This window comes from Typha latifolia, chromosome 7 (genome assembly GCF_019914945.1).
Source record: "Typha latifolia isolate L0001 chromosome 7, TyphaL0001v2, whole genome shotgun sequence".
In the NCBI taxonomy this organism is placed as follows: domain Eukaryota; kingdom Viridiplantae; phylum Streptophyta; class Magnoliopsida; order Poales; family Typhaceae; genus Typha; species Typha latifolia.
In genome coordinates, this window is record NC_133092.1 from 10,262,939 (window position 1) to 10,289,423 (window position 26,485).

Genomic DNA, 26,485 nt, shown 5'->3' on the forward strand with positions numbered 1-26,485 from the left:
TGGAAATCAAATGGGTTTTTGATGTAAATAATCCAAAAATATTTAATTGGATCAGCGAGAAAAATATTATCCTAGTATCACTACTGAATGCTAATTAAAATTAACTTTAATTATTCACTCCATTGTTACTATAATTTGTAACCATAAACATAGTAATAGAATACAAAAGGGTATCTTCACTCAGGCTGTCCGGCATCAAACTAGACAGCCATGTTTCATACTCGCTCACACGAGAGAGAGAGAGAGAGAGAGAGAGAGAGAGAGAGAGAGAGAGAGAGACAGGGTTCCACGTGTCAATATTTGTTTTAATTGCCACGTAGTAGGTTCACGCGGCTCTCGATAGTATATCCTGCCTAATGGATAAGCTTCTCTTTTCTTTTCCTCTTTTTTTTTATATAAAATTTTAATAGACGGGAAGAATATGCTATTGTATGCTTGAGAGGAACGGAATAATAAGACGAATAAAAGAATTAAACCTCTGGTTATAAAACTTTCGTGTATAAAAGGTGAAGCTACCTTGGGTAGCCTTCATCAATAGAATTATTGCTTTCGTTCTAATTGGGGATTTTTACCGGCAAATGGCGGTGTACGTCCGAGCGAAGCGGGTCACGGATCCGTTGGATGAGAAGGCTCGAGCTCGCCTCCGCGGGGAGATGACCGGCTACGCCAGTAGCGGCAGCGAGCACGAGGCGTCCACCTGCCTCTCCGGCCTCGTCCAAGCGTTCCTCGAAAGCAGCGCCTCCGCCGCCGAGAGCCATGACGGATCCGACCTCGACGGAGATTCCGATGACGAAGACGGCGCCGATCGGGCCACGGCAGCGGCGACGAGGATGCGAGAGATCCTCGATCCGCCCGCCGAGATAGATCCGTTCCGGAACCGGCTCGCTGCCGAGGTGACAGAGGTGACTATGGCGATGGAGGAGGAGGAGGGGATGAGGGCGACCGGATCACCGTTCCGGAGGGCGGTGATGATGCGGCTGAGGGCGGCGGGGTACGAAGCCGGGATTTGCAAGGCGAGGTGGGAGGCCGCCGGTGGTATTACCGCGGGGAGCTACGAGTACGTCGATGTGATATCGCCGGGGAAGGAGAAGAGGAGGTACATTGTGGACGCGGATTTCGCGGCGGGGATGGAGGTGGCGAGGGCGACGGAGGAGTGCGCAAGGGTGGTGGCGGCGGTGCCGAGGGTGGTGGTGGCGATGGATGAGGCGATCGGGAAGGCGGTGAGGTTGACGGCGGAGGCAGCGCGGAGATCGCTCCGGAGGAATGGGCTTGACGTGCCGCCGTGGCGAAAGAGCCGGTACATGCTCGCCAAGTGGCTCGGGCCCTACCGAAGGACGACCAATCCCATGACCCCCGGCTCCGGGGCTGCCGCCGTCGAGGTCATGTGCCGCGCCGTTGGGTTTCCGGCGGATGGGTTTCGGCTCGCTCCATCGGCGAGAATAAGGTAGAGGGAGGAGAAGACGACGGAGACTTTTTTTTTTTTTTTTGTATTTTATTAAGATATTTTACTTTAGTGAGGTGTGGTGAGAGCGTCCAAATACGCGGCGGAAGGTTGTGATTAGAGATTTAGAGTCATGAGTTGGTGAGCGGTAGTTGTCTCTTGTGATGCAGATGGGGTCGTCTTCGCATCTTGTGGATAAGAGTGGATGATTAGGATTGAGCTTTCACATCATTCTCTTTATTCTCCCTGATTATGAACTTTGTAAAGGGACCGAGGGGTGATTTGCATAAAAAATACGCAACAATTTTGTTTTTATCAATTGAGCCCGAATTTTCTTCATAATTCAGGCTTTTTTTTTCCTCTTCTAAGTTTTGTAATAATATATTTGTTCGAGAGCAAATTTTATTTAACATTCGACATTCGTATTAAAGATTTTCAAACAATAAGTATTCTTGAAGAGACTCTATTTCATCTTCTAAAACTCTTTAAATAAAGAGGGAGGGTATCTATAAGATAAGAAAAATAACTATACTCTTAGTCCTCCTTTCTTCATATAAAAGTATTAATTTTTAATTTTCTTCTTGATATTTGGGTTGGTGAATGATTCTCAAATTATAAGAAAGTACAATTATTAAAAACTTGATTATTAAGGCATTATATCCTCGAGATAGAATCAACTATAAAAAATAGAGAGGCTCTATCGCTTAGATGGAATAAACTACGAGAGATAGAGATAGAAGATTTTCTACCAACTCACCATATTAAAAGTGGCATATGTGATCACGACTCTTTTCCCAACGGAAAAAACACCTGAAGAAGAATACAACAACAAACAAAATAAATGGATCGATGACAATTACATTTGTCACTACACTATTCTCAATTCAATGATAAATCTGATGTTCGATAAATTTTCTAAGTACGCAATGATAAAATTTTTATATGGAGCACTCGAATAGAGGTATGCTATTGAATATGCCAAATTCATTTGTTTTTAGTAACAAGTATGTTGATTTCAAAATGGATAATGCTAAACTAGTCGATGAGCAAGTAAATCAACTTTATAATTTTGTTCATGAGATTAGAGAAAGTGGGGAGCATATCACTAAAAACTTCTATATTTCAAATATTATTGATAAACTTTCTCCTTCTTGAAAAGATATCAACGTATTTTGAAATATAAGAAGGTTGTAAATCTTAGTGACTTAATAATGCACATTTGAATTGAAAGTGAAGCTCATTCTGGAGACATACTTAAAAATCAAGAGAAGAACATTGAGAAGAAAGATAATGTTTATAACATTAAGAATTTGGCATCCAATTCAAATAATAAAGAGAAGCATCATAACAAAGGTAAGATTTTTTCTAAGTTCAAGAATAAGGACTTTATGAAGAAAAATGGAAAAAAGAAGGGTTCTTGCTATGTGTGGGGTAAAGTTGGGTATTTTGCAAGACAATGCTGCAACTACAGGGGCAAACAACCAACGGAGAAAGAGAAGGCCAATATCCTCGAGGATGACATGGTTGTTATGATCACTAAACTTATGATGGTCAATGTAGACGAAGGTTAGTGGATAGACTCTAGTGCCACTTGCCATGTGACTCCTTCGAGTGTCTTCAAAACCAACAAGACTATAGAAGATGAGAAAATGGTTGATATAGTTTGGGCTTGACCAAACCACCTCGCACAGGACCCGACGGGATTAGATCCCAATTATCTTTCATTTTGCATTTGATTATTATAATTACACTTTAGTCCCTATGTTTTAGTTGATTGCTATTTAGTTTAAGTCAACTTGATTTAGTCGGTAGGGTTAGCCAAACTAGTTAGAGACCGGTAGCCACCTATAAAGCATAGTGGTGCGCACTAGATTTCATTATAGAATATTGGAATTATCTCTTGAACTAACTCTCCCTCTCTCTCTCTCTCTCTCTCTCTCTCTCTCTCTCTCTCTCTCTCTCTCTCTCTCTCTCTCAACCCTAGCTCCTTTCTCCTATGGTCGACCTTGTGCTGCCATCCTCTACCTCCTTCAGTCTGACCGTACCCCCTAATCCCTTAAGACCGGTCACCTTCTCCCACTTCTTCATTTTACCAATTACTATTCCACCGCCCTTATCACCCTCATTACCATCCATTACCCACCACCATTTTTAGCTAACCATCACTACCATCACCGCTCCACGAGTAGACTGCACCACCATTCTTCTACCCAACCTAAGCTTCGGCTAAGCCAAGCTAGATACCCGAACATGATTATATCAATTTCTAGTATCAGACTATCCTTGGCGTGCTTCTACCTTCATGATGATAACCAAAGCTATGCCAATGAGGCGTGTATCTAATGAGACCAACTTGGCGGTAGTAGAGACTTCGAAAGTTAGGGACTATTGGAACCCTAATATCGAGCCACCTTCAATCCATGTCCAACTCAGCAACCTTGTCGAGCAAATCTCCATGACTAACTAGATGATCATGGATATGCTAAGGGAGATCATGGCACTGATAGAGGCTAGAGAATGCGCGACAAAGCTCTCAATGCAGATCGCCCCGACCCTAGTGTTCACACCACCACCGGCTCCACCACCCTAGCATAGGGAGCCACTAATCACACCGTCACGAAGGCTAAGACCAATAGGACTGGTCTTGCATGGACCAACAGTGGTCAAGCCACAGTAGATAGGCCACTTTAATGGGGAGCCTCTCGTCAGCTTTGACCTATCGCATGACCAAGATGATCCCCCACCATTGATGGAAGATGATCGTTGTTGAAGAGACTACCGACTAGTCATGGTGCACCCTTCTCCTCTCCAACCTAGTGGTGGACATGATTCGTATCGTGACAATGGAGTTTGGGCAAGGATCCTATGCTTGGTGTACCCATGGTTTAAAGGAGGGGATTTGATCGATTGGATCAACCAAGTGGAGCAGCTCTACCTCTATCAAGGATGCTGGAAGAGCAAAACGTGCTACTAGCAAGCTTCCACTTGGAGGAATGGCCTTGCATTGGTTCTGGTCAACCAACGCCCAAGGCAAGCTCGAATGGTGGGAATATTTCTGCACTGAGCTCATGAGATGCTTTGATATCTCAGTAACGTGGACTTCGATGCCCTCCTCTTGGAGACCATTCAAAAGACGACCATTGGGGCATTTTGTGAGGAGTTCAAGAGGGTGAGTAGTCAATGTCAACCCCAATGGACCAACTAACAACTATGGAGCACCTTCATCTGCGAGTTGCAAACTGAAATCCAAGACGACGTGCATTCTCTCCGACCGCGCATGTTGAAGGAATCATTTGAGGATGCAATGCTAATGGAGGAGAAGCACTGAGACATGAAGATTTATTCTGGACCCAGTTGGACGACTCGAGACGAATGACCTCTACCAAGACCGAGCCTAGTGGTAGGAAGTACCACGAGTTAGCCAAGGGCTGCAACCGCAGCCATGGCACCACAGCCACCCTTGAGCCCCTCCAGTGATGTGAAGTTGCCTCCATGATCCTCGAGTTGAGCCTTGACACCTACACAAATAGAAGAAAGAAGGGAGGAGGGGTTGTGTTTTAGTTGCGTTGAAAAATTTACTTCGGGGCATCATTGTGCAAAACTAATAGGATCGGTAATGCTCATCAATGGCTTGGACGAAGAGGTGAGTACCCATGCTACTGAGGAGAGTACTAAGGCCGAGGAAGATGTCAAGGTGGCTGAGGAGGAGAATATAGAGGAAATGGTGGCCGAGATCTCACTCCATGCATACTCGGGGATTGCAATGCCTAAGACATTGCATGTGAGTAGTATGGTGAAGCGAATGGTGGTTCAAGTCTTGATCAACACTGGTTAAACTCACAATTTTATTGACACAAGGTTGCTGTGAAAGATTGGGCTCGAGTTGGAACCCATGGAAGGGTTTGAGGTGAATATTGGGGACGATAACACCTTGAGGGCCAGTACAATATGTGGTTGTGTCGAGTTGAAGAATCAAGGGTAGATTTTCACCATCCACTTGTATTCGATAGCCTTGCATCGTGTTGACATCATTTTGAGGATTCAATGGCTCAAGAGCTTGGGAGTTCTGATTTTCAACTTCACAAATTCGATTGGCGGGAGACCAGTTGCACTAGCAAGCCGATGCTACTTTGCAGTCTTTAATCGGTCTTCCATGCAGCAGGGTCGAGTCTTCTTGATGCAAATGTCGCACATGAATGTGGCATCAAAGTTTGTCGAAGTGTTCAAGGAGCCACGGGGTTGTGGGGCATGACCACTCGATCGGCATCGTTCCGAGGGCCGAACTAGTCAATGTTCGACCCTACTGCTACCCTCATATCCAGAAGGAGGAGATCAGCAAGATGGTGATGAAAATGCTTGCTCAAGGCATCATTCAACTGAGTAGGAGTGCCTAATCATCGCTATGAGACAAACAAATATGACAGCTTGAAGGTAGTATCTCTCTCACTCCTCATCTAGCTTTTTTTTCTGATTAGAATTTTGATATAGCTTGTTAGAGTCTTTTCTTATTACATTAGTTATTTAATTTCAAAAAAAACTTTCTATAGGTCGCATTCGAACGCGGAAGGGGGCGCATTCAAATGTCTTTGCGAACGCCTGCATTAGTTTGCAAAAATAGAAAACGCGAAATGTGCATTCAAACACCGTTGAGTGCGTTCAAACACCTACATCAGTTCGCATCCACAAAGAACATCTTTTGTGCGTTCGAACGCGATCGGCGAGAGTCCACTAGAATTAGAGTTAATAATTATTATTTTGACTTATTAGCTAGCCTCTATAAAGGTGTGGATGGTAGCCAAAATCATTATGATGAATGAATATTGGTTTCTATTTTTCTCTATCCTTTCTCTAGTCTCTCTACCCTAATCTCCCTCCTTCACCAACCAACCACCTCTACCACTGGCAAGGTCTCATCTATCTTCTAATCTTCCTTGTTTGTCGAGTCTTCCCTCCTTGGGATCTCAACCACTTCTCCCCCTTCGTCTTTATCCCTTAAACTACATCAACCATCCACCATCATCTTCATTATCATCCATAACCCTATCATCTGCTCCACCCGTCACAACCACTATCACTACCACTATATTATATTTTCATCATAGTTGCAGTTCGGATCTACGAAGGGCATAAATATGAGAAAATGTACAAATCAATCAACCTTAGTTTTGTAATTTTCTAACTACGGGATAATATTTGGTGAATATTTTATCTCGATTGCACGAACTACTTCCTGCAATCAATTCAGATCTTGAAAAGATCGTTCCGTTACCTATCAAATTTATAGTAATTTTACACAATTTGTAGTTATATTTATACAATTCGCAATTATATTCATGCAATTCATTACTTCTTTATTTCTAATGTTTATATGTTTATATTCATGCAAACCAGTTATATGTAAATTTAATTGTGTATTGCTAAAAAATAGATTAGATATTCATATAGAAGTATGTTAAAGTCTTTATATCACTAATTTTAATATTTTAATATAAATGTTAAGCGGATATTTATTCAGATTTTATTGTTCAACCCATATCTATATCTATATAGATTATTTGAATACAGATAGAGATCTAGATATTAAGATGGATAAAAAAAATCTCAACCCATAGCCAACAAAATTTGGATATGGAGTCAAATTGAGTTGGATTTAATTTGACTGATTCTCAACCCTATCTATACTTCTATTATTCTTCTTTTAGATGCATAAAGAGATGTGTTATATTAGATAACATCTTGAACAAGACAAAAGATTAATTGTCAATCACCCTCTTCGATCTGGTAAATATGAGTACCGACCGTAAGAAAACTCATCAAGGATTCAAAGAGAAAAAAATTTGGCGAATTGAGAGACCTATTTATCGAGTTGTCGTCCTACCTCATATGCTCCTAGTTGTGCACGAGTACTTATTTATGCCATTATTTAGCTTCATGAGATATTATTCTAATGACTCTAGTTTTATGTCAATCGAATGTCTAGTTGAAAAGATATAATTAAAATAGTGAAACAAGGTCAGAAAAGAGCAAAATGGGTGCTGGTAGACGGCCATATTGTAGGGTGGCTGCTGGAGGTGATGGTGGCTATGGTTTAAAGATAGAATTTGAGTTTCTAACTTAAATCTACTCCTAAAAAATTAAAGACGATTTGTTTGTTCTAGCCAAGTATAGAATTTGTATCGAGGGCTATCTCTCTATATCATGTTACTCTATTTGTATACCCAATAATTTATAACCAAATGACTTAACGAAACTATTTGCGCCGATAGGCTAAATATGCTAAACTGCCTAAGAAATGTAGGAAGCAATCTGACCTTTTAGCCGAGTATAAGGTGGTCCATAGATTTTAAATGGCCTTTAGCAAATATTATAAGGAGAGTTTTATGTGAGCTTTTACAATTTAATTGTATTTGTAATAATAAATTTTACTGTACATCGTATATATAGATTATGTGCAATAATAAAATGTGCATCAATTATAAAAATATATATACTCTCAATTTTATATACTAGATCGAAAATTTTAATTAAAATGCAAAAGCTCCTGAGTTTTGTAGAAAGGCATATTCTTAATACTACGTGCATATATTTTCAAAGGCAATTACAGAATTGATTAATATTTTGTAGCTCTTCTGGGAAAGATAACGCTTGTCTTTTTGACTATTTTTGATAAATTGATTTGGTTAAGAACTTAATGTCCCTATTAAATCGGTGTCGTTGTTGATCTGAATTAGGTATATTCATTTAATATAAGCTGCTTTAATTATTTGAGCACTATCCCATTGGCAAATTAATTTGATTACTTTATTATTATTCTTTTATTTAGAAAATTAACCAAAAACACCCTCCATTTTGCTTATATGATCATTTTTGGTTGGACTTGTGAATTACTAGGATTTAATCCACAAAAATATTTTGATTAAATATAATCTAAAAGCACCTTATGAAATGAAAAATATTTCATTAATTTTAAAAATTAGTTGGCTATGTGATCAAATCCCATTTTATTTCATCTTTTGAATTTTAATTAAATTATCAAATATCAAACAAATTATCAAACATCATAGAGAGCATAAATATCATGCCCAAAAGGGGGGCATCTAGAAGAGACACTAATAAACCATATCACTGAGAAAGAAAGATGGTCGGAAAATAATTGAAGGGAAAGCTGAAGATTTTATCATGCCACCTTTGGGTGTAGGTCCAAAAACTAGTATCATATTGGAAGGCCTTATCCTACCCTACTCCAAGTCTACAGTCTACACACCAAACAAAAGTATCATATTGGTCCCTATGCCTATGGAATAACACAACCACACCATTCAAGAACCTCAATCATACACCAAAGATAAGAATCCACCGTGACTCCAATTCCATAGATTTCGGTGCTGTACATTGTGTGGAGAGAGAGAGAGAGATATGAAATCCTCATTGACAAGAACCTCGTTAAGGCCAAGACATAAGAGATACTGCACAGTAACTAGCATTTTTTATTATTCATGAGCTCAAAGACTACATATGGGCTAAATAAAGAACCAACTAATCTAGATACAGAAGCACTTAGGCTCCACCAACTTTTAGCCAATATAATAACCTGCCTAATTAGGCTTTAAGCCATGTACGTTACAGAACAATTGCTCTGAATCAAATGTCATCAAGACCTGCTCCAAGCCGTCGCGCTACAGAGCTGCTCCTCCAAGTCAACCGTACTGTTGAGCCATCAATCGAGTCGAACTGTGAAGCCAAACCACCAACAATTTGTTCACAATATTATTTGCAATTAAAATTAAACCCATGACCTTTTTGGTCATGAGAAAAGTACCTATTAACTCTACTAAAGTTGATTGGTGCTACCAAGGAAGGCGCTGTCAGTGCCTCTATCGTTTATGACATCACCAAAAACCCAAGCTTTAATCAGGTACCATGGTGGCTGGATGAGCTTCAGCCCATGCAGATCCAAATGCAGTAATTATGCTTGTTGGGAATAAGTGCAACCTTATAAAGAGCAGCTCTTCAAGTGTTGAGGCTCGCAGAGAGTGAAGAGCTGCTCTTTATGGAGATATTAGCGTTGGATGCAACAAAATGTCCAGAAGGCTTTTCCGATGGTGTTGGAGAGGATATACCGGACAGTGAGCAGGAAATCACTAGCTGGAGCTGAGGAAGAGCCACTGCTAGTTCTCAAATCATCGCTTGAAGGTACCACATTGGATGTAAAAGGAAGTCAAGACTCGAGATATCCCAGTACAGCTCACAGTAGATCCTTTTAATTTCTTGGGTCTGCATTCTGAATACTAACAGGACAAAAAGGATGTACGAATACCAGTAAGATAGATGAAGAACAATGACAAATATGGAAGTAACTCTACTTTCTTGTGACACTGGAGTTATTTTTCTAATATCAGAAAATTACTAAGCATAAGGCAAAATTCTACTGTATAACTAGCTAAAAAACTGTAAGGAAGAACAGCTGCTGAGTTACCTGAATTCCTGCAGCTTAAGTATCATTTTGATTGGGAACTGTACATACAAACAATTGATGTGCCTGTAAGGGATCCGTCAGTGTTAGAGAACTCCAGCAATTTCAATCCAGAAAATGGTCTAATTAGTTTGCACGGATGTGAGCGATAATACTATAATATCCACTCACTGGTGGTTTCAGCTTATGTACATACTTTTTGACCTCTCCAAGATTTAGTTGAATATGACGCTACTTCCTGCAGCTACACAAAATATGGGCAAACGTAGAAGACAACAGAGATCATGACTGATTCTTTAAGCATTTGGAGTACCAAAAGTGCATGGTTTTGGTGAGTTTTTGACCAAACTATATATATTTTAAAACTTATTTAGATCACCTCAAAACTTAAATACCAAAAGGACTCTAATTTATTATTAAAAATGTTTAACTGATAAATATTTTTCTAAATAAAGAGCTTCCTTGGTTAAGGGATTCGAAGCATTATCTAAAGTGTTTCAACAAAAATACTAATAAGATTAGCATTTTATTTAGGAAAAACACTGATATTATTAGTATTTTTAGTAAAACACTGAACAGTTAAACATTTTATCTAGGACTATAGTAAAATAGACTCTTTTAGTAGTTAAATTTGAAGGCAATCTATTTTGATAAATAAATTAAAAAATAAATAAATAAAATACAGAAAACTGCTTGGTTTACCTTAGGACACAAGTTCCCACATGCACAAAAAGAAAATATGGCTATTTAGGTCAGTAGCATGTTGCAAATTAAACCATAAAATCTCATAAAGAACATTCCTTACTGCTAGCAAATATTGCAGTTCCAGTGCACCGGTGTCCAAATAACTCTTCCAGGATCTGTATCGGGCAAACAAATAAGCAGATGTGCTCATTATCAGTCTAGGAAAAAAAATATAAACAGGCTAGTAATAGTTGTGATATTAGCTTTTGCTTAACATGGGGCGTAGCATAGAATTGCTTCACAGTTCACAGTATGCACTTTCCTATGTCAACTTTTCTCATTTCTGTTCAATAAGGGTAGAAATAGAGTCTAAATAAAACAAACGCAGGATTCCACAGTGTTCCATGAATAACAAATGTAAAAAGTTACTCTAAAATTCCGGAGGACAGCATCACATGACTAAGCAAGAAGCACAATAGTGGATAAGTGAACTTTGTGAACTTGTCCTTTGCTTAAAAATCTCGAAAACTCATCTTTGGGTCCTCGTTCTTTAGACCACTCCTTCCCCTACCCCTGCTCCTTCCTCTTCCTCGACCTCGGCCTCGGCCTCTTCCTCTTCCACGCCTAAAAAAGGACCTGCCATGCTTCATTTCCACTAGGGAGTGCAATAAATCATCACACAAGATACAACCGACATGCAAAGTAGCTCCATCTTTGAGGGGTGTGCTCTTCTTGTCAACCTCAATTATTGTTGAGTCACACTCGGGGCACCTCTTTCCAGTGGTCGAGATACGATGAGCCCCCTCTGGAAGGTAGACAAGGCAGTTGCACATGTTGCAGTATAACCTCCATTTGGGTGCACTTACAGGATCAAGAACTAATGTTCCACTGCACTCAGGGCAGGCACATACTCCTTGGGTTATCAAGGAATGCCGACATGTGGGGTGAGGGCAAAGGAAACATGGCATGCCAGCCCCTTTTCCTATCTTACCAGAATTTCCAACTTGAAGTGTGCCAAAGAGCTTGTCAATCCCTTCAAATGGAGGACTATTGTAGCAAAAAGGGCAAAGCGGGAATGATTTTCCATCTGGACCAGCCAACGAGAAGAGCAACAATTCAAAGCCATCAAGAGCGCACACGAGTTCCCTGTAAAGCTGAGAAAAAGCATGTTCATCAGTCCAAGGAGCAGAATGGAGTAAAAAGCCTGGCAGTAGGAAGACACCTTAAACTCAAAAAGCAGATATTTTCTCTTGAGATGAGCACACCAACATTACTGCCATTATGAAAATGTGGAAGCAAGTAAATAGTGTGTAACATGCTAAATGTTGTGTTTGAAAGGTAATGGAAGTGACAGCATAGATTTAAGGAAAAAAAACTGTTCTTATGATTCAGGCAGGCACTCATGCGCCAGCTATCAGAGCCAATTGCAGAATGTAACGCTAGCATATGATTTTCTCTATGAACCTAAGATAGCTGGAAAGAAAATCCTAATGCCTCAAAAACATTAACCAAGCTAGCAGTTTGTATGTGTCATATGACCTGTTAAGATCAATCTCCATGGTCATAATATATCCTTGGCCTTAATACTCTCCAAGTAAATCAGCAAGGTCCTGAGCTAAATGATGTTATATAAATTTTGTTGCATAAATAAGACGAAAGAAAGTAGAATGACATAGATTGTAAGCATACTGAATCATAAAGATGAGAAGTGACAGTAGCAGCTCTTACGATTATTATAGATGACTATGAATGAAACAGACTGGATTTGTATAATTGGCAAGCTTTACCTTGATCGAACCATTCTGAGGGAGGTAGTACACCTCCTCACATGTTATACAGTATAACCTCATAGGCGGAGTGGAAATATATTTCATGTACCTAGTACATTTTCCACATTTGCTCAGCAGACGCCCTGAGTCTGCTAAACGTGAGAACTGTGCTTCAAAAAGTGCATCCATGTTGTCAATCTGCAAAATGGGAATTTCACTTTAAAGAACTGAATAGTCAATATAAGAACCAGAAAAAAATAAAATAAAAAGGGTTGAGAGAGGAGGGTGCACGTGCTCTGCACGTGCAACCCGTTCCCCTCTCCCTCTTCGGCATATGATGAGGCAGTCGCAGAAAATCTCGCCGAATCCAAATCCAATTCAGATTTGGGATCTTTGCTCTATAAATTAAACCCTAAAATTATTCTCTCCCCTTAATCCCCCTCAGCCTTCTTCTCTCTTCTTCCTCTCCTCCTTTGCTTTCTTCTTTCTCACCGTCGGAGTCACGCAGTAGAATTGGCCTGCCGGAGTGCCGCTGGAGCCATCGGAGATCACCATGTGACTCCTTGATAAGCCCTCTCTCATCCCTCTAGTTTAATTTCAATTTAATGGAGTAAATTAGAAATACCTAAATTTGGGTTTCTCGGCTTCATCGGCAAATCAGGGTGACCGACGGCTTCGGGCGCCGCCTGCTCTTGCTCGAGAGCTCCAAGTCGTTGGCCTTGCGCCATGGTCGCCTTCTGCGAAAGCCCTCGTGGTTCCAGTCGTTGTCGGCTTCGAAGTCGGTCGTCTGTGGTGGTTCTTCTCCACCTCGTGAGGACGACAAAGTAGAGAAAGAGAGAGAGAGAGAGAAAGAGAGAGAGAGAGAGAGTAGAGAGGCTTGAGGGTGGTCGTCGAACCGCCGCCGACGGTCACTCTCTCCCTCAACTCTTCTCTTCCTCGCATCGGTCGCGGGAAAAAAAGGTTTTGGGTGGGGCTCGGGTTTAACCCGAGCCAACTCTTTTCTTATTAGTTTCGGGTTCGGGTTCGGGTTTGGATTTCAGATCCAAAGACCCGACCCAAACCACTTAAGTGGGTGGGCTGCGGGTTAGCCCATAGCCCAATCCACTTAATTTGGCTGGGCCAAGATTAGCCCAGCCCAATCCAATGGGTAATTTAACCCATTTTAGTTTTTTTTAATTTTTTTTAAATTTTAGAAATATTGATATTATTCAAATTAAATTTTTTTTTTATTTATTATTTAAAGGTGATGATTTTCAGCACGTGGACTAGAGACTAGAAATTTCAACTATCTAATCTAGACTTAGGTGAGTGGGTTCACTCACATATTTATTTTTATTATATTTTGTACCTTTGTCAGACCATGTGATTTTCTATGTGCAAAAACTTATTTATTTCATTTTCATCCTTACATGCAAATTTAATTGTTATATTTTATGCGTGCATTTAATTATTATACTCAGTGCATCGCCAAACTTTGTGCAAATATTAAATTTTAGTGAAAAGAAAAATGAGACTAATATTGGTACGACTTAGATAACAGTCCCAGTATAAATCGCTTGCGATTTTCCCTGGTGACTCAAGTCTATCTAGAAGTCCAGAGGAAAGTCCTAAATCAGATCACTGCGGTGACTTTCTTAGGTGACTCTGGTGGGGTTAGGGAACAATCTTAGGATGAATAAGAAATTTCCTAGGTGACTCTAACTTCTCTCAACGGTTAGTGGAAAAGACAAAGTGTGTTGATCACATACATAGTGATACTATCTGATGACCCTAACTGGATCAACTATGAAGAAAAATCCCGAGTGTCGTCTCGAGGTGACTTCTAGTTGATGTGAATCCACAGGGTATAGACCCATTGAGACATATGACAGTATAAATATTAGAAATATGTTAATATGTTGAAACTGTACAAGGTTACAAGTTGACTCACTATTGTTATCGTTGACATTATTTAAGGAGCATCCCTATTACAAATTGTTATGAATATTATTGATTTAGTTTAATTTTATTCAAACATTAATATAATTTAGAATTTATTTGGTTTTCGAGTGGATTCCAGCACTAAGCTATAGTTGTTGGCTCATGGATTTGTTTTCTTTTATTTATTTATCTATCTCAGGTAATAGTCAGCATGGCGACTGAGCAAGACGTATCTAGACTCCACCTCCACTTAAGATCCCCCTATTTACTTTTCCGCTCTTTTGAATCTTATGCATTAGATTATAAGTTAAATTTATTTCGTTTAAAATAAAACAATGACATTGTTTTATAATTATTGCAATTAGTTAAATTTAATGAAGTAGATCTTTTTCGTTTATTTATTTATTTTTGTCATCGTACACTTAGAAAGTATTAATAAGACTTCGTGTATCTCAAGCATATGGAGGTGCATGGCCGATCATGATTTCTATTTCAGGTCGTGACAGTCAACTTCAAGTATATGGAAAAGGAGAGTTTAGTATTCAATTTTTTAATGTAAAACATATTAGTTTTGCTAAAAGAAACCTCCATTATAATCATGTTTTTAGTTACAATTCTAGTGATGCAACTTATTGGATATACTTCAATTAAAGTAAACTTTATTACTAGCAAAAACTTGAAACTAAAGCATGAAAGGTAACTTAGCTATTGTAGTACACCAACACACATGAGATGTGATATAGAACTATTCTAACACCCAAAATTTAAAAATAAAAATAAAAAATCTCCCACGCACGCGCTGAGCAGATGCGTCCCAGCCTACCCCCCACCGTCCTCTCTTCTTTCTTCTTCTTCTTTCGTGCACGCCATCGTTGCCACTCTCTTATTTCCCCCTCCACCCCACCATCTCTCTTCCTCTCCTTCTCTCGTGCTACCGACACCGGAGCCGACGAAACCCCGGACCCGGAGCCGACCCACCCAAGTCCTAGAACCCTCTCAGTAAGCCCCTAAACCCCTCGTTTAATTTTGGTAATCAACCCCTTCATCTCGCCTTCACCGAAGTTTCTGGCGACTTCGCGTCTAAGTGGGCTTCGGGCTCTTAGTGAATGGGGGGGACTCCATGGCCACCGGCCATAGGGGTGCACCTCGCCGCCCCGTCGGCCACCTTGGCCACGGGGCGAGCTGCTCCCGCTCCCCCGTGGACAGGGAGGGTGGTCCTCAATGCTCCACCGCGGCCTCGAGCTCCGTTCCATCGCTGTCGAGCTCGAGTCCTCTCTTTTTCCTTTTCTTCTCGCTTTCTGGCCGCCCTTCCTTCCCCTAGCCTCATGGCTGCGCCGCTGGCACCATCGGCCTCGATGGTGGCCGCGCCTTCCTCATCTATCTCCTTTCGAAGGAGATGATGGGGGGGGGGGGGATCAGACCGCAGCCCACGACCCCACTGTTGGGTGGGCTGCAGTCAGACTGCAGTCCACAAACTCAACCTTGGTGGGCTGCGGTTGGACTGTAGGCCACGAAAGCCATTTGGTGTGAGCTGCAGGCTGAACCGCCGTAGCCCACGAAACCTTGTACTGCTAATTTGGGGCCCGAGCCCAATCTAGCACATCTCTTGGGCACCTGTGGTGGGTTGGGCTAAACTTAAAGCCCAGCCTAGGCCTAATGGGGTTATTTGGACCCTATAAGCCCTATTTTTGTATCCTCACCATACTAATTACCCTAACCGCTCCCGTAAGGACAAATTCTTATTACCTAAATAGTGTGAATTTTAGAATGATATGGAACTTAACCCTAGGGAACCCTTGACTCATGTGATATGTCTAAACCTAAATTCTCTAATAGGGTAATTAATTCTATTAATTCACTAACCTTACGTATAGCTTTACTTGCGTGAATTGTTAGGATCGACATCGCGCGAGGAGGATTTTGAGATCCTGGAGGAGCCGACTAGTTAAAGGGAATTTAAATACTCTGGAGATCCCCAGGTGAGTAGAGTATATATGAGTCTAGTACAATATAGTTGCTGATATTATACTCTTCATGATGTTATAAGAATGATAGTGTTAATGCATGCATTTAGTATAACTATTATGTATCCTATTATGTGCAGTTGAATAGTATACTTTTCATGATGTTGTAAGAATGTTAATGTTAGCACATGTATTTAGTGTAACTATTATGTATCCTGATATGTGCAGTTATTCATAATATACTCTTCATGATGTTATGAGAATGTTAATGTTAGCACATGCATTAGTGTAACTATGATCTACATATATCCTGGTATGAGAAACTCTTGTATAAATATCTGTAGTGAATGTAGAATGTAATGACCGTGATGACTATAACATGACTTATACATTAACAGACACTGCACCACTTCCACTTAGCATTAGTTATTCGCGTTTTAACAAGGCAATGCCCTTTACTCGCTAAGCCCGGGGTTAAGGATAGAGTGTATCGTATATGGATTATACTATTAGCGACCTACACCTGAGGCCGTTAGCCTGAGTTGGCATTCAGGTAATTACACTTCATAGTCAGAAATAGATTATGATGATAGTAAGAATATGATTGTGAGACGAGAATATATCTCTAGCGGTACCCGACGACACGAGGTCATGGCATTTACTAATGAGCTGAGGGCTCTTGATTATTCTACTGAGGGCGGTGATGATTTAGAGATAGTGAGATATGGGTCTACGACTGGGGTCTTTAGTCTAATGGCTACAGACAACCGGTCACATGTAGTGTCGCTATGCAAGTTTGGGTGACATTATCGCTAGATGTGTATATATCCCTCCTTGATGTATGAGATGATGGATGATTACATGATGGTTGACTTTTAGGAGAATATATCTAAATTATGTGGTAAATGGCTCAGTGAGCATACGATGATAAATCATAATTAATGCCTTGGTAAGCAGATGATGACTAACCCTCCTTGATCTGTGTGAATATGAGGAAAACTACTCTTTTTACTTCTAAGCATAACATGTAAATGCTATGATTGAGATTTGTATAAATAAAGGATTATATCAAACTTTATAGTTATGTAAACCTATTATGATATGATTAGGAGTTGGTATGTTTAAGGACAGTACCATGTAGTCTATATCGTTTGCATTGATTTAGTAACTCATTGTAAGACATTTAGACAAGCTTATTTTATTGTTAGCGACTATAGACATGCATTGGAATATGCACTTTCTATTTGATTATTATAGATTGTATTGATTCTATTCGTTGGGCTGTGTGTTCACCACCTCTTGGTGGCATTATTTCAGAGTTAGGGAAAGCAAATGCGGGTAGCGAGGAGTAGCTACCTTTACTTCATTGAGAGTTATCTATATTTCTATTAGTTGTATTGAGCCTCTGCAAGGGTATTATGATTGGAATTGTATTTTGGACGTCTATCTTTAAAGGCTTGTTGTGGCTTGTGGAACTTGTATTCGGACTCATATTTTGCTTGATCATTTATAGTATTAACCTATATTTTTATATGCCTTGTGGAAATATATTACTGACAGGTTATATACTGCACCGCGTGGAGAGATTTATCCACGCGGCATACACGTGTATTTGGAGGTTTGAGTGTTTCAACTATTTAGCTCATACTAATAGAATGTTAGACCAAATAGCTATTGATGTAGGACAACCAAGATCAAGTTCTTGCAAAATCGAGTCCATCTCCTACTAGATGAGAATTGTTCTTGTGAGATGTCCAAGGAAAGAAAGAGAACAAAGAAAGCCAAAAGAATGGGGATTGAAGGTGTAATAGGCTTTTTGGTATACACTGTAGTGGAGAGTTTACTAAGAGTTTAAGATTATGCTGTGTAGACAATGTTCTGAAAGGTTACTGCAGTATACATACAACCAAGGAATTCTTATAGAGCATATATGAAGTCTCAAATGCAGGAACATATGTAATTTACATTTCGGTATACTTATTTGAATGTGTAGACAAAATAGGTAGAAAATAAATACTGATGGAAGTATCCCAGAGAGAAATAGAGGCATTTCAGATGCACAACGATCAATTATTTAATTATACTAACGGATTTTAGTTGGAACAGTTTTAACCTAAGACTCAAATGATTCCATTGCAGTATTATGCAGATTGTACCTATACAAGGTGATCAAGGTACCTGTTTTATATGGTCATATATATTGGAAAATGCAGTACACCTTAAAATAGGCAAAACCAATTAATTGGAAAAGATCAAAATGTGTCTTAGTACCCAAAACTGACTATACATACATGAATGAGGTCACAATTGTTAAATCAGTTAACCCACTAATTATTTTAAAAACTAAGTAGTTAGAGAACAATAATTTTATATTTTATATTCTAACACTCTCCCTCATTTCTAGGCTTGAGATATTGCGAGAGGCCCAAGAAGTGGATTTTGACTTAAAAGAGCGAAGGTTTATATTTAATAAAACAGATAGGCCTGATAGGATTTGAACTCGAAACCTCTTCTCTAATATCATGTTAGATGACAAAATGACCAAAAAATTTAAGATGTTAGGCAACGAAAGAACAATCCATATCACACCTTTAACACACCCGCTCACATGCTGGGCCCTCTATATCACACATGAACAAATAAAATGTGTGACCTTTTATACCGCATAAGAATGGATAACAGAAAATAGGAATTAAATGAGGCTAAGCGAGGTTTGAACTCTAGACTTCTAGAAAGCCAAGTTTTAATACTATGTTAGATAACCACTTGACCCAAAAGCTTAAGTTGATAGGTAATAGACCAATAAGTATATCATAATTTAGCACGCCATGAATAAGCTGGTAAAAAATAATGATTTTTCTATTTTATATTCTACTATAACCATTTGCACAAATAGAATTATTCAGTGATAACTTTGATATATCATCGTAAAACTACATTGTGTTGAAATGAAATCATTGTTTCAATAAGAACAACCCAAGGAAATATTGTGTAAAGTAACTATATTTAATGCTTTTGTTAAAGAACTTACAAGAGCACATTGTCTGCTGTATATGATCAATGTTCTAAAGAATTCCTTAAGCAATTGAAGAAGTGATATATAACACTTTCATACTTCAGTTTATGGACATTAGAATGGAAGTGTGAAATAGGAACAAGACAACAAAGAGAACCACAAAGAGTAACAAAAGTAAGAATAAGCACTTTCTAATAATCATTCAGATATAAATTGTTGCTGACTGATTAAAGTCAATCTGCAACAAGAGAGTTTTCGCTTTGGTTATGATGAATGATGGTTGATGGAGGGGATAGAAGGTGGTGGTTCTCGTGTAAGAGGGATGATGGTGGTGGTGAAGAAGATGGGGTACGATAGAGAGAAAGATTAATATACTTCTACTTTTAAATTATCTTACTCTTACTCTTAAGATATACTCAAAACTAAATAATTTTTTAATATTTGAATGATTAAACAAAGAAGCACAACCCCCTCTTATATAGAGGTCACGTACAATAAGTCTAACTAAATCTAGCACTAAAAGCTTTACATGACTCGAATTAAGATTTGTCTTAAAGACTTACATAACCTAATTAGACTTACTTTAAGCTTATTTGACTTAACTAGACTTGTTTTAATAGGATTTATCATAAGGACTTACATGACTTAATTAGACTTGTTTTAAGGGCTTACTTAACTTAACTAAACTTGTCTTAAGGACTTACATGATTTAACTAGACTTATCTTAAGGGCTCATATAACTTAATTAAACTTACATTATAACTTAATTAAAAGATAAACAGACTCGATCCATCGAATACAATATCTCCATGAGTTTCTCCAATCATACCTGGTTGGCATCAATCCACTATGCTTCCTTTTACTTTGTCCCCAAAATGAGAACTATGGAAGCAGTCTTTGAGTGGATTTGCTAGTGGAGGTGGCATCTCCCTCAGTTCTATCTTCTCCTAAGGTGGATCGGCCTCCTCTGGTCCTTTACTTTCAACTCCACTCGCTTTCTCCATAAGCATCACCATTGCCACCAGTTGGACACATTTGTGCCCCGGTGTATACTTTTCATCACAATGGAAGCATAGCCTCTTAACCCTTCGATCTTCCACTTGGGTTGGAATAAGTCAGTCATATGGGGGCCCTTAGAGATCCTCTCTCCTCTAGAAAAGGCCTTAGAGTGAGGTGATTCTTAGGTAGCTGCGGTAGCCTAGTTGGCGTGACTAGAGTGTCTAGGAGTGTCTAGCGGGTGTCTCTGTCTCCTCCGGTTCTATCTAGCTGTTGTGCAGCGTGTTCCAAAGCTCCCTTAGCTTATCTTCCATTATCTATGCAGTGGAGAAAGCCTCTAATCAAGATCGTGGATAGACAGCCTTCACCATAGCTTGAATGCCCTATCGGAGTTCAGAGATGAAGGTGCCTTTGATAGCAGAGTCCATACATCCATAAACTCTATTACTAATCCTCTCAAATTCCTCCCGATTAGTTCAGACCGTAGTCTGTTGAGTTAGCTGAGTCAGAATTGCTTAGAAGTTTTTATACTCAATCAGACTGAACAGAGTACATAAGGTTGAGTCCGTTATGCTGCTTGGAACTATTTGATCACAACTTCTTCCAAGTGGAACGAGGTTGTTAAGACCTTCTAGTGGTCTAGGGTTTCTTGGTAGGGGCAGAACTAATCCTCTTGATAGAGCTAGTCTAGTGGATTACCTCTCGCAAACTTGTGAAACTCGAGTCGTATGATCTGGACTTGAGCCCCTGCAAATAGCCCGTCTTCATGTATTGCATGCCCTCATTCCCCACATGGGTCTCTTCTGCCACATGGAGGGGGACCCCACTGTGGCATCAGCTCCACGGTCCAATGGTTTGAACCACTGCATGCCTAGCTACAAGTGATTTAGGCAAATCTCTAGCCACAAGTCGCTCAAGCCTAGGTCTTAGTGCAGGTCGTTTATGCTAGGGTCTACTCTGCTCTATTTTGGGCCAAAACCCTAACTATGGGTGGCTCGGTCCAAGCCCTAGGTGCAGGTGGTTCAGGCTAAGCCTTTGGCGCTGTCGAGTTAGACTAAGCCCTAGCCGTTGGATGCGGTGGAGTTTCAGTACGCCGAACTCCATCTCATGAGCCTAACCCTAATGAGCTCGGCCATTGGTGTGCACGCCCAAGGGATGGGTTCACCCCAAATCCTAGGGCATCCTCTTCAATTCGGGAGCTGCGGCGTGCGCCGTTGAAAATAGTTCTGCCATGCGCCTCTCTGTTTGTGCTAGTGGTGTCTGTTCGTTACAAAGTTTGCAAATAGCAGACACCATCTCTACCATGGACACTTGTATTGACAGCAAGCTCTACAAAACCTCTAGCTGGGTTATCAACGGTGGTGGGGTGGGAGGTTTCAACGGTGGACTTGTGTTATAGGGTAATGGGCCAGTCGCTGATGACAATGGACCCTTGACTATGAAAGTCTACCGAGTTACTCTTGTTGTCATTCGTCGTGTGGTTGTCATCTGGTCTAAGAATAACGATAGCTCTAATACCAAATTATTACGGGCCGATTAGAGTTGATCCGCAATAAGGGAGTCTATGCTATGGTTAGGGTAAATGATGGTTGATGGAGAGGATACAAGGTGATGGATCTCAATTGTAAGAGTGGTAATAGTGGTGGTGATGATGGAGGAAGAAAATGGAGTACGGTAGAGAGAGATTAATATGCTTCCACTTCTAGATTATCTCACTCTTACTCTTAAGATAAACTCAAACCTAAAATAATTTTTTAATACTTGGATGATTAAACAAAGAAGTCCAACCCCTCTTATGTATAGGTCACGTACATAAGTCCTACTAGAACTAGCCCTAAAGGCTTTACATGACTCGAATTAGGATGTCTTAAAGTCTTATATAGGTCACAATTCACCCAACTCCATCATCTTGGATGAACAAGAATTGGGGATCAGATGCGGGCAAAATTCCCACCAATGGTCGAGATGTTCAGTCGACTCACTCCCCCTTTGTGGGGGTCCGGACCCCTATGAGTAGCAGAAAAGGGAGGAGGAAATAGGCTTAATTGGACTTGTCTTAAGACTTACTTGATTTAACTAGAACTGACTTAAGGGCTTGTATGACTTGATTAGATTTACTTTAAGAACTTATATAACTTAATTAGACTTGCCTTAAGAGCTTACATTACAAATTAAGTAAAAGATAAATAGACTCAATCCATCGAGCCTAATTTTCTTATGAGTCGATCCGATCAGACCCGATTCACATCATAAATGCACCTTTGGGAGCTTATTCACTTATTTGGATGAAAGTTTCAAGCTAATTGTAGAAAGGTCAGACTAAGGAAGTTTTGTTGAATAAGTATAATAACAAAGAGTGGATAATAGCTGAGTACCCAAATAATATCGTGTAAAGATCCTTAAATCTACACTCGATCAAATAGCCATTGAAAAAATAGATAATCATGTTATCAAAGGAGTCGCTTGCTTGACCTGAAAATGTTACCTTTTTAACGAAATATGAATACCTTTTCATAAATTGCTGAAGAACATGTTGCACGACATGAACATGATCAACTTTGCCTTCAGCAATCAAAGTGATTTGCTGCTCAATAAAACTGCGGATGTCAGGCAAGCAGAGGTCAGGGTCAATACACTGGTATCCTCTTATCAAGGTTGTTCCCAATGCTGTTGGAACTAACCTCCTCCCAGAATTCACCTTTAAACAACACAAGAAACTAAAATTAAGTGTTCTGGGGACATTCGATCAACCAAATGGCTCAAGCATCAATCTTATAGCTGTCGTAGTAATGGTTAAGATAGGTCCTTATAAAAGAAGCAAGAGATTTAGCATTTACAAGGAATAAGGATTGAAAAGACCTGCACATAGTTAGCTCACAAATGTTGTTTATGTGTACAGCAATGGAAGCATCTGTGCCTATCCCATTCTTTTCCATGAGTGAAATCAATTCACTCTCACTAAGATAATCTGGAGGTGTGGTGCTTCCCTGTGGATGAATAAAGAGTTCAGGAATATATAACAAGTTTATATTACCAAATAACTAAGAAATGTACATTTATTTTTTATATTCAGAGAACTTGATGCTGATAATAAAACACAATAACAATAGTAAAGACAAATATAGTTAAGTGTAGCATTATACCTCATAAAGGTCAACTTTCAGAATACTGATTTTCTCACCCTTTTTGAACTGTGGAAGACTCTTCTCAGTAACTGCCAACCATGGCATGATAGATGTAAATCCTTTAGCTGTAACATGATGTCCAACACAGTGGAATATCTCCCCACCAGTTGTAAGTTCAACTTTACTCCTGTAATAGCCATAAAGACAAGGCTTCATTGTCAAGGAACATAAAATACATAGTCCATCTTAGGAAACACAATGAAAACATATGATATTTACTACTCTCTTTTTGGGGTAAAATTACACTTTTATCACCAAACTACATCCTATTCACATTGACCCCCTCAAGGACAAAAGTTTATAGGATAACCCTCTAAACTAAGGATTTTAGTTTTGGCCAATCCCGATCCGGCCTGTCCTGCAGCAGCAACAGACAGCTGTGCCTGCTGCAGGCGGCAGCAGCAGACAGCTGCCTACTGCAGGCGGTTACAGCAGACAGCTGTCTGCTGCAGCAGGCAACTATCTACTACTAGCATAGCTGCAGCAGCTAGAGAGAGAGGGAGAGAGAGAGAGAGAGAAAGAGGAAGAGAGCGTTAGGGAGAGAAAGGGAAGAGAGAGGGAAAAAGGAAGAGAGAGTGAGAGAGAGAGAAAGATTAAAAAAAAGAGGGTATGAGAGAGAAAGAGAAGGGAAAAAGCAAGGTTCCTAATATCGGGATCGGGATCGGGATCGGTATCGGCCATCTAGAAAAATGATACGTATCAGCCGTATCGGCCGTATCGGCCGTTTGTATCGGATCGGACTATTTTTTAATTATATAAAATTCTAAATATTATTTAAAAATGCAGAAAAATTTAAAAAAAATGACAAAAAATAAGAAAACAAAAATTACTCACATATGAAGTCTAAAAACTTAAAAAAAATGTATTAACTTACTCAAAATTTAAAACTTTATTGAATACCGAGCTCTCGTAAATTTCTATAGTCTTTTTCATCATAATCACCATAAGTTTGTAAATATTGATGTCTGTGACCTGATGCTCCAAAAAGTGATTCCATCATACTAGTCATATTGTATGGATCTTGTTGTGTGACTTGCGTTTGAGGAGGATAATAATCAGCATTTGGATCTTGTGCCTAAGAATACTGAGAATATTGAGAATAATAACTAGCATATGGATCTTGTAATGGCTCCAAACAATAAATACTCGATGTACCATAATCATAGGAACCAAAATGCATCTCATGACGACGTCGCTGATATGTATATATATCCTCAGTTTCTCTGTCTTCACTCCTTATGCCTACTTGACTTTCCTCAACAAATGTAGATGGAATGATCTCACCACCATATGTATCATCAGGACTATGACTAGTACTAGTAGGTATACTATCTCTCGCTGCTGAATGACTCGTACCAGCCTTTGCCCTCGTCGTGGTCTCTCCCAATATTTCATCTAACCATGGGTTATCTCTGTCATCTAATACCCTATCCTCTATCTTTTTGATCCATGGAGTCAAGGGGTCTTCTTCATCAAAAACATGATTTAAATCAATCAGTTGTTCATTTTCTGCCTTTCTTCTTAAATTTCTCTCCCTCAATCTCATATTATAATGACAAAAAACTAACTTTTTCAATCTTTCCATTGTCATTCGGTTGCATGTTTTTGTGTGGATTAAGGAGAAAGTAGTCCAATTTCTTTCACACTGTGATGAAGACACAGTTTGACTTAAAATCTTCTTTGCTATTGGCGTTAAATTTGATACCTCCTCCCATCCATAAATAGACCGCCATTCAGCTGGAGTGTTATGAGATATAGCTGCAGCAACTTCAGCAGTACTGAATTGCCCAGCTCTCAATCTATATCTCTCCATCTGAAATCAGAAATATATTATTAGCTTATTGATTATATTGATTATTGAAAGTTAAAACTTGAAACAAATAATAATAAAATTATTTAATTGAATCATAACTTACTTCTTTATCGCACAGGATTTGTTTATGAATATCGGGCTTAAGCTTGCTGATTACCTTTCTAACCCCCAACAAGACTTCACTATCATTATTGACATTTTTATAGAAGTGAAATCTTGGATTAAGAAAATACCCTGTAAAAATTTAAAAATTGTAAGCATTCAAATTTTTAAATATTCATAAATAAAGGTAAATTAAAACTTAAAACTTAAAAGTATGCTTACCAGCAACATGTATATCTCTATGTAGTTGTTTGTTCCATCTAGAATCAATCATTTTCCACCACTTCCTATAACTTTGGCCCACATTTTTTTTTATTGATTCTTTAACTATGTCCATTGCCTCATATAAGAAACCCATCTCAGACTTGTCATCACTATTTATAAGTCTTAATACTTTGACAAGAGGCTCAAATACTGCGATGACAATTGTAATATTATCCCAAAATATATTTCCAAGAGCCATATTTTTCAAAGTTTTACCTAAAGATTTATCTTTAGGTTTCATATTTTTAATTTTCATAGACCACTCCTGTGATGTAAACATCCGCATAATATCATCCTTGTAGCGCATGATGCTCTCCAAGGCTAAAAAGTGAGTGGCAAATCTAGTGATGCCGGGTCTGATGATCTCTTTTGCAATATCCTCTAACATCAAATCAATACAATGTGCAGCACATAGCGTCTAATATAAATGAGGTCTTTTAATCATCAGTAAATTTCCAGCAGCTTTATAATTTGTCTCATTATCAGTAACCACTTGGACTACTCTTTTTTTACCAATTTCTTGTACTACCTCATCCATCAACTAACAAATATAATCTACATTTTTAAAATGAGCAGTAGCATCCACAGACTTCAAAAATATTATCCCCATGCTAAAGTACACTAAGAAATTAATTATATTTTTTCTTTTTTGTGTATTCCACCCATCACACATCAGTGTACAACCAAATTCATCCCAATACTATTTAAATGTCTCAATATAAGTATAAAGTTCATCTACCTCTGAATCAAGATATTTAGTAGCAATATCATTTGAACTAGGAGGGGGAACACCAGGCCCTACTGATTATATAGCATCCATGTGATAATAAGGGCTATCAGCTACATTGAAAGGAATAT

General features: G+C 39.2%; 1 protein-coding gene, 1 long non-coding RNA gene and 1 pseudogene across 2 annotated transcripts; 1 reads left to right on the plus strand and 2 right to left on the minus strand.

Moving 5' to 3' along the window:
• The first annotated feature begins 377 nt into the window (after positions 1-377).
• LOC140792505 (uncharacterized) lies at positions 378-1,760 on the plus strand. The gene has a single exon (XM_073143549.1). The coding sequence runs from the start codon at positions 579-581 to the stop codon at positions 1,446-1,448; it is 870 nt and encodes a 289-aa protein (XP_072999650.1). The 5' UTR covers positions 378-578; the 3' UTR covers positions 1,449-1,760.
• Positions 1,761-8,908: 7,148 nt separating this feature from the next.
• Positions 8,909-10,402, minus strand: LOC140791786 (uncharacterized). Its single transcript, XR_012109631.1, has 2 exons — positions 9,918-10,402; positions 8,909-9,729 (listed from the first exon to the last, which is right to left on the minus strand). It is a non-coding gene; the product is annotated as an uncharacterized lncRNA (long non-coding RNA).
• A 429-nt stretch (positions 10,403-10,831) lies between these two features.
• LOC140792827 (DNA topoisomerase 3-beta-like) lies at positions 10,832-23,604 on the minus strand (annotated as a pseudogene).
• Positions 23,605-26,485: the final 2,881 nt, after the last annotated feature.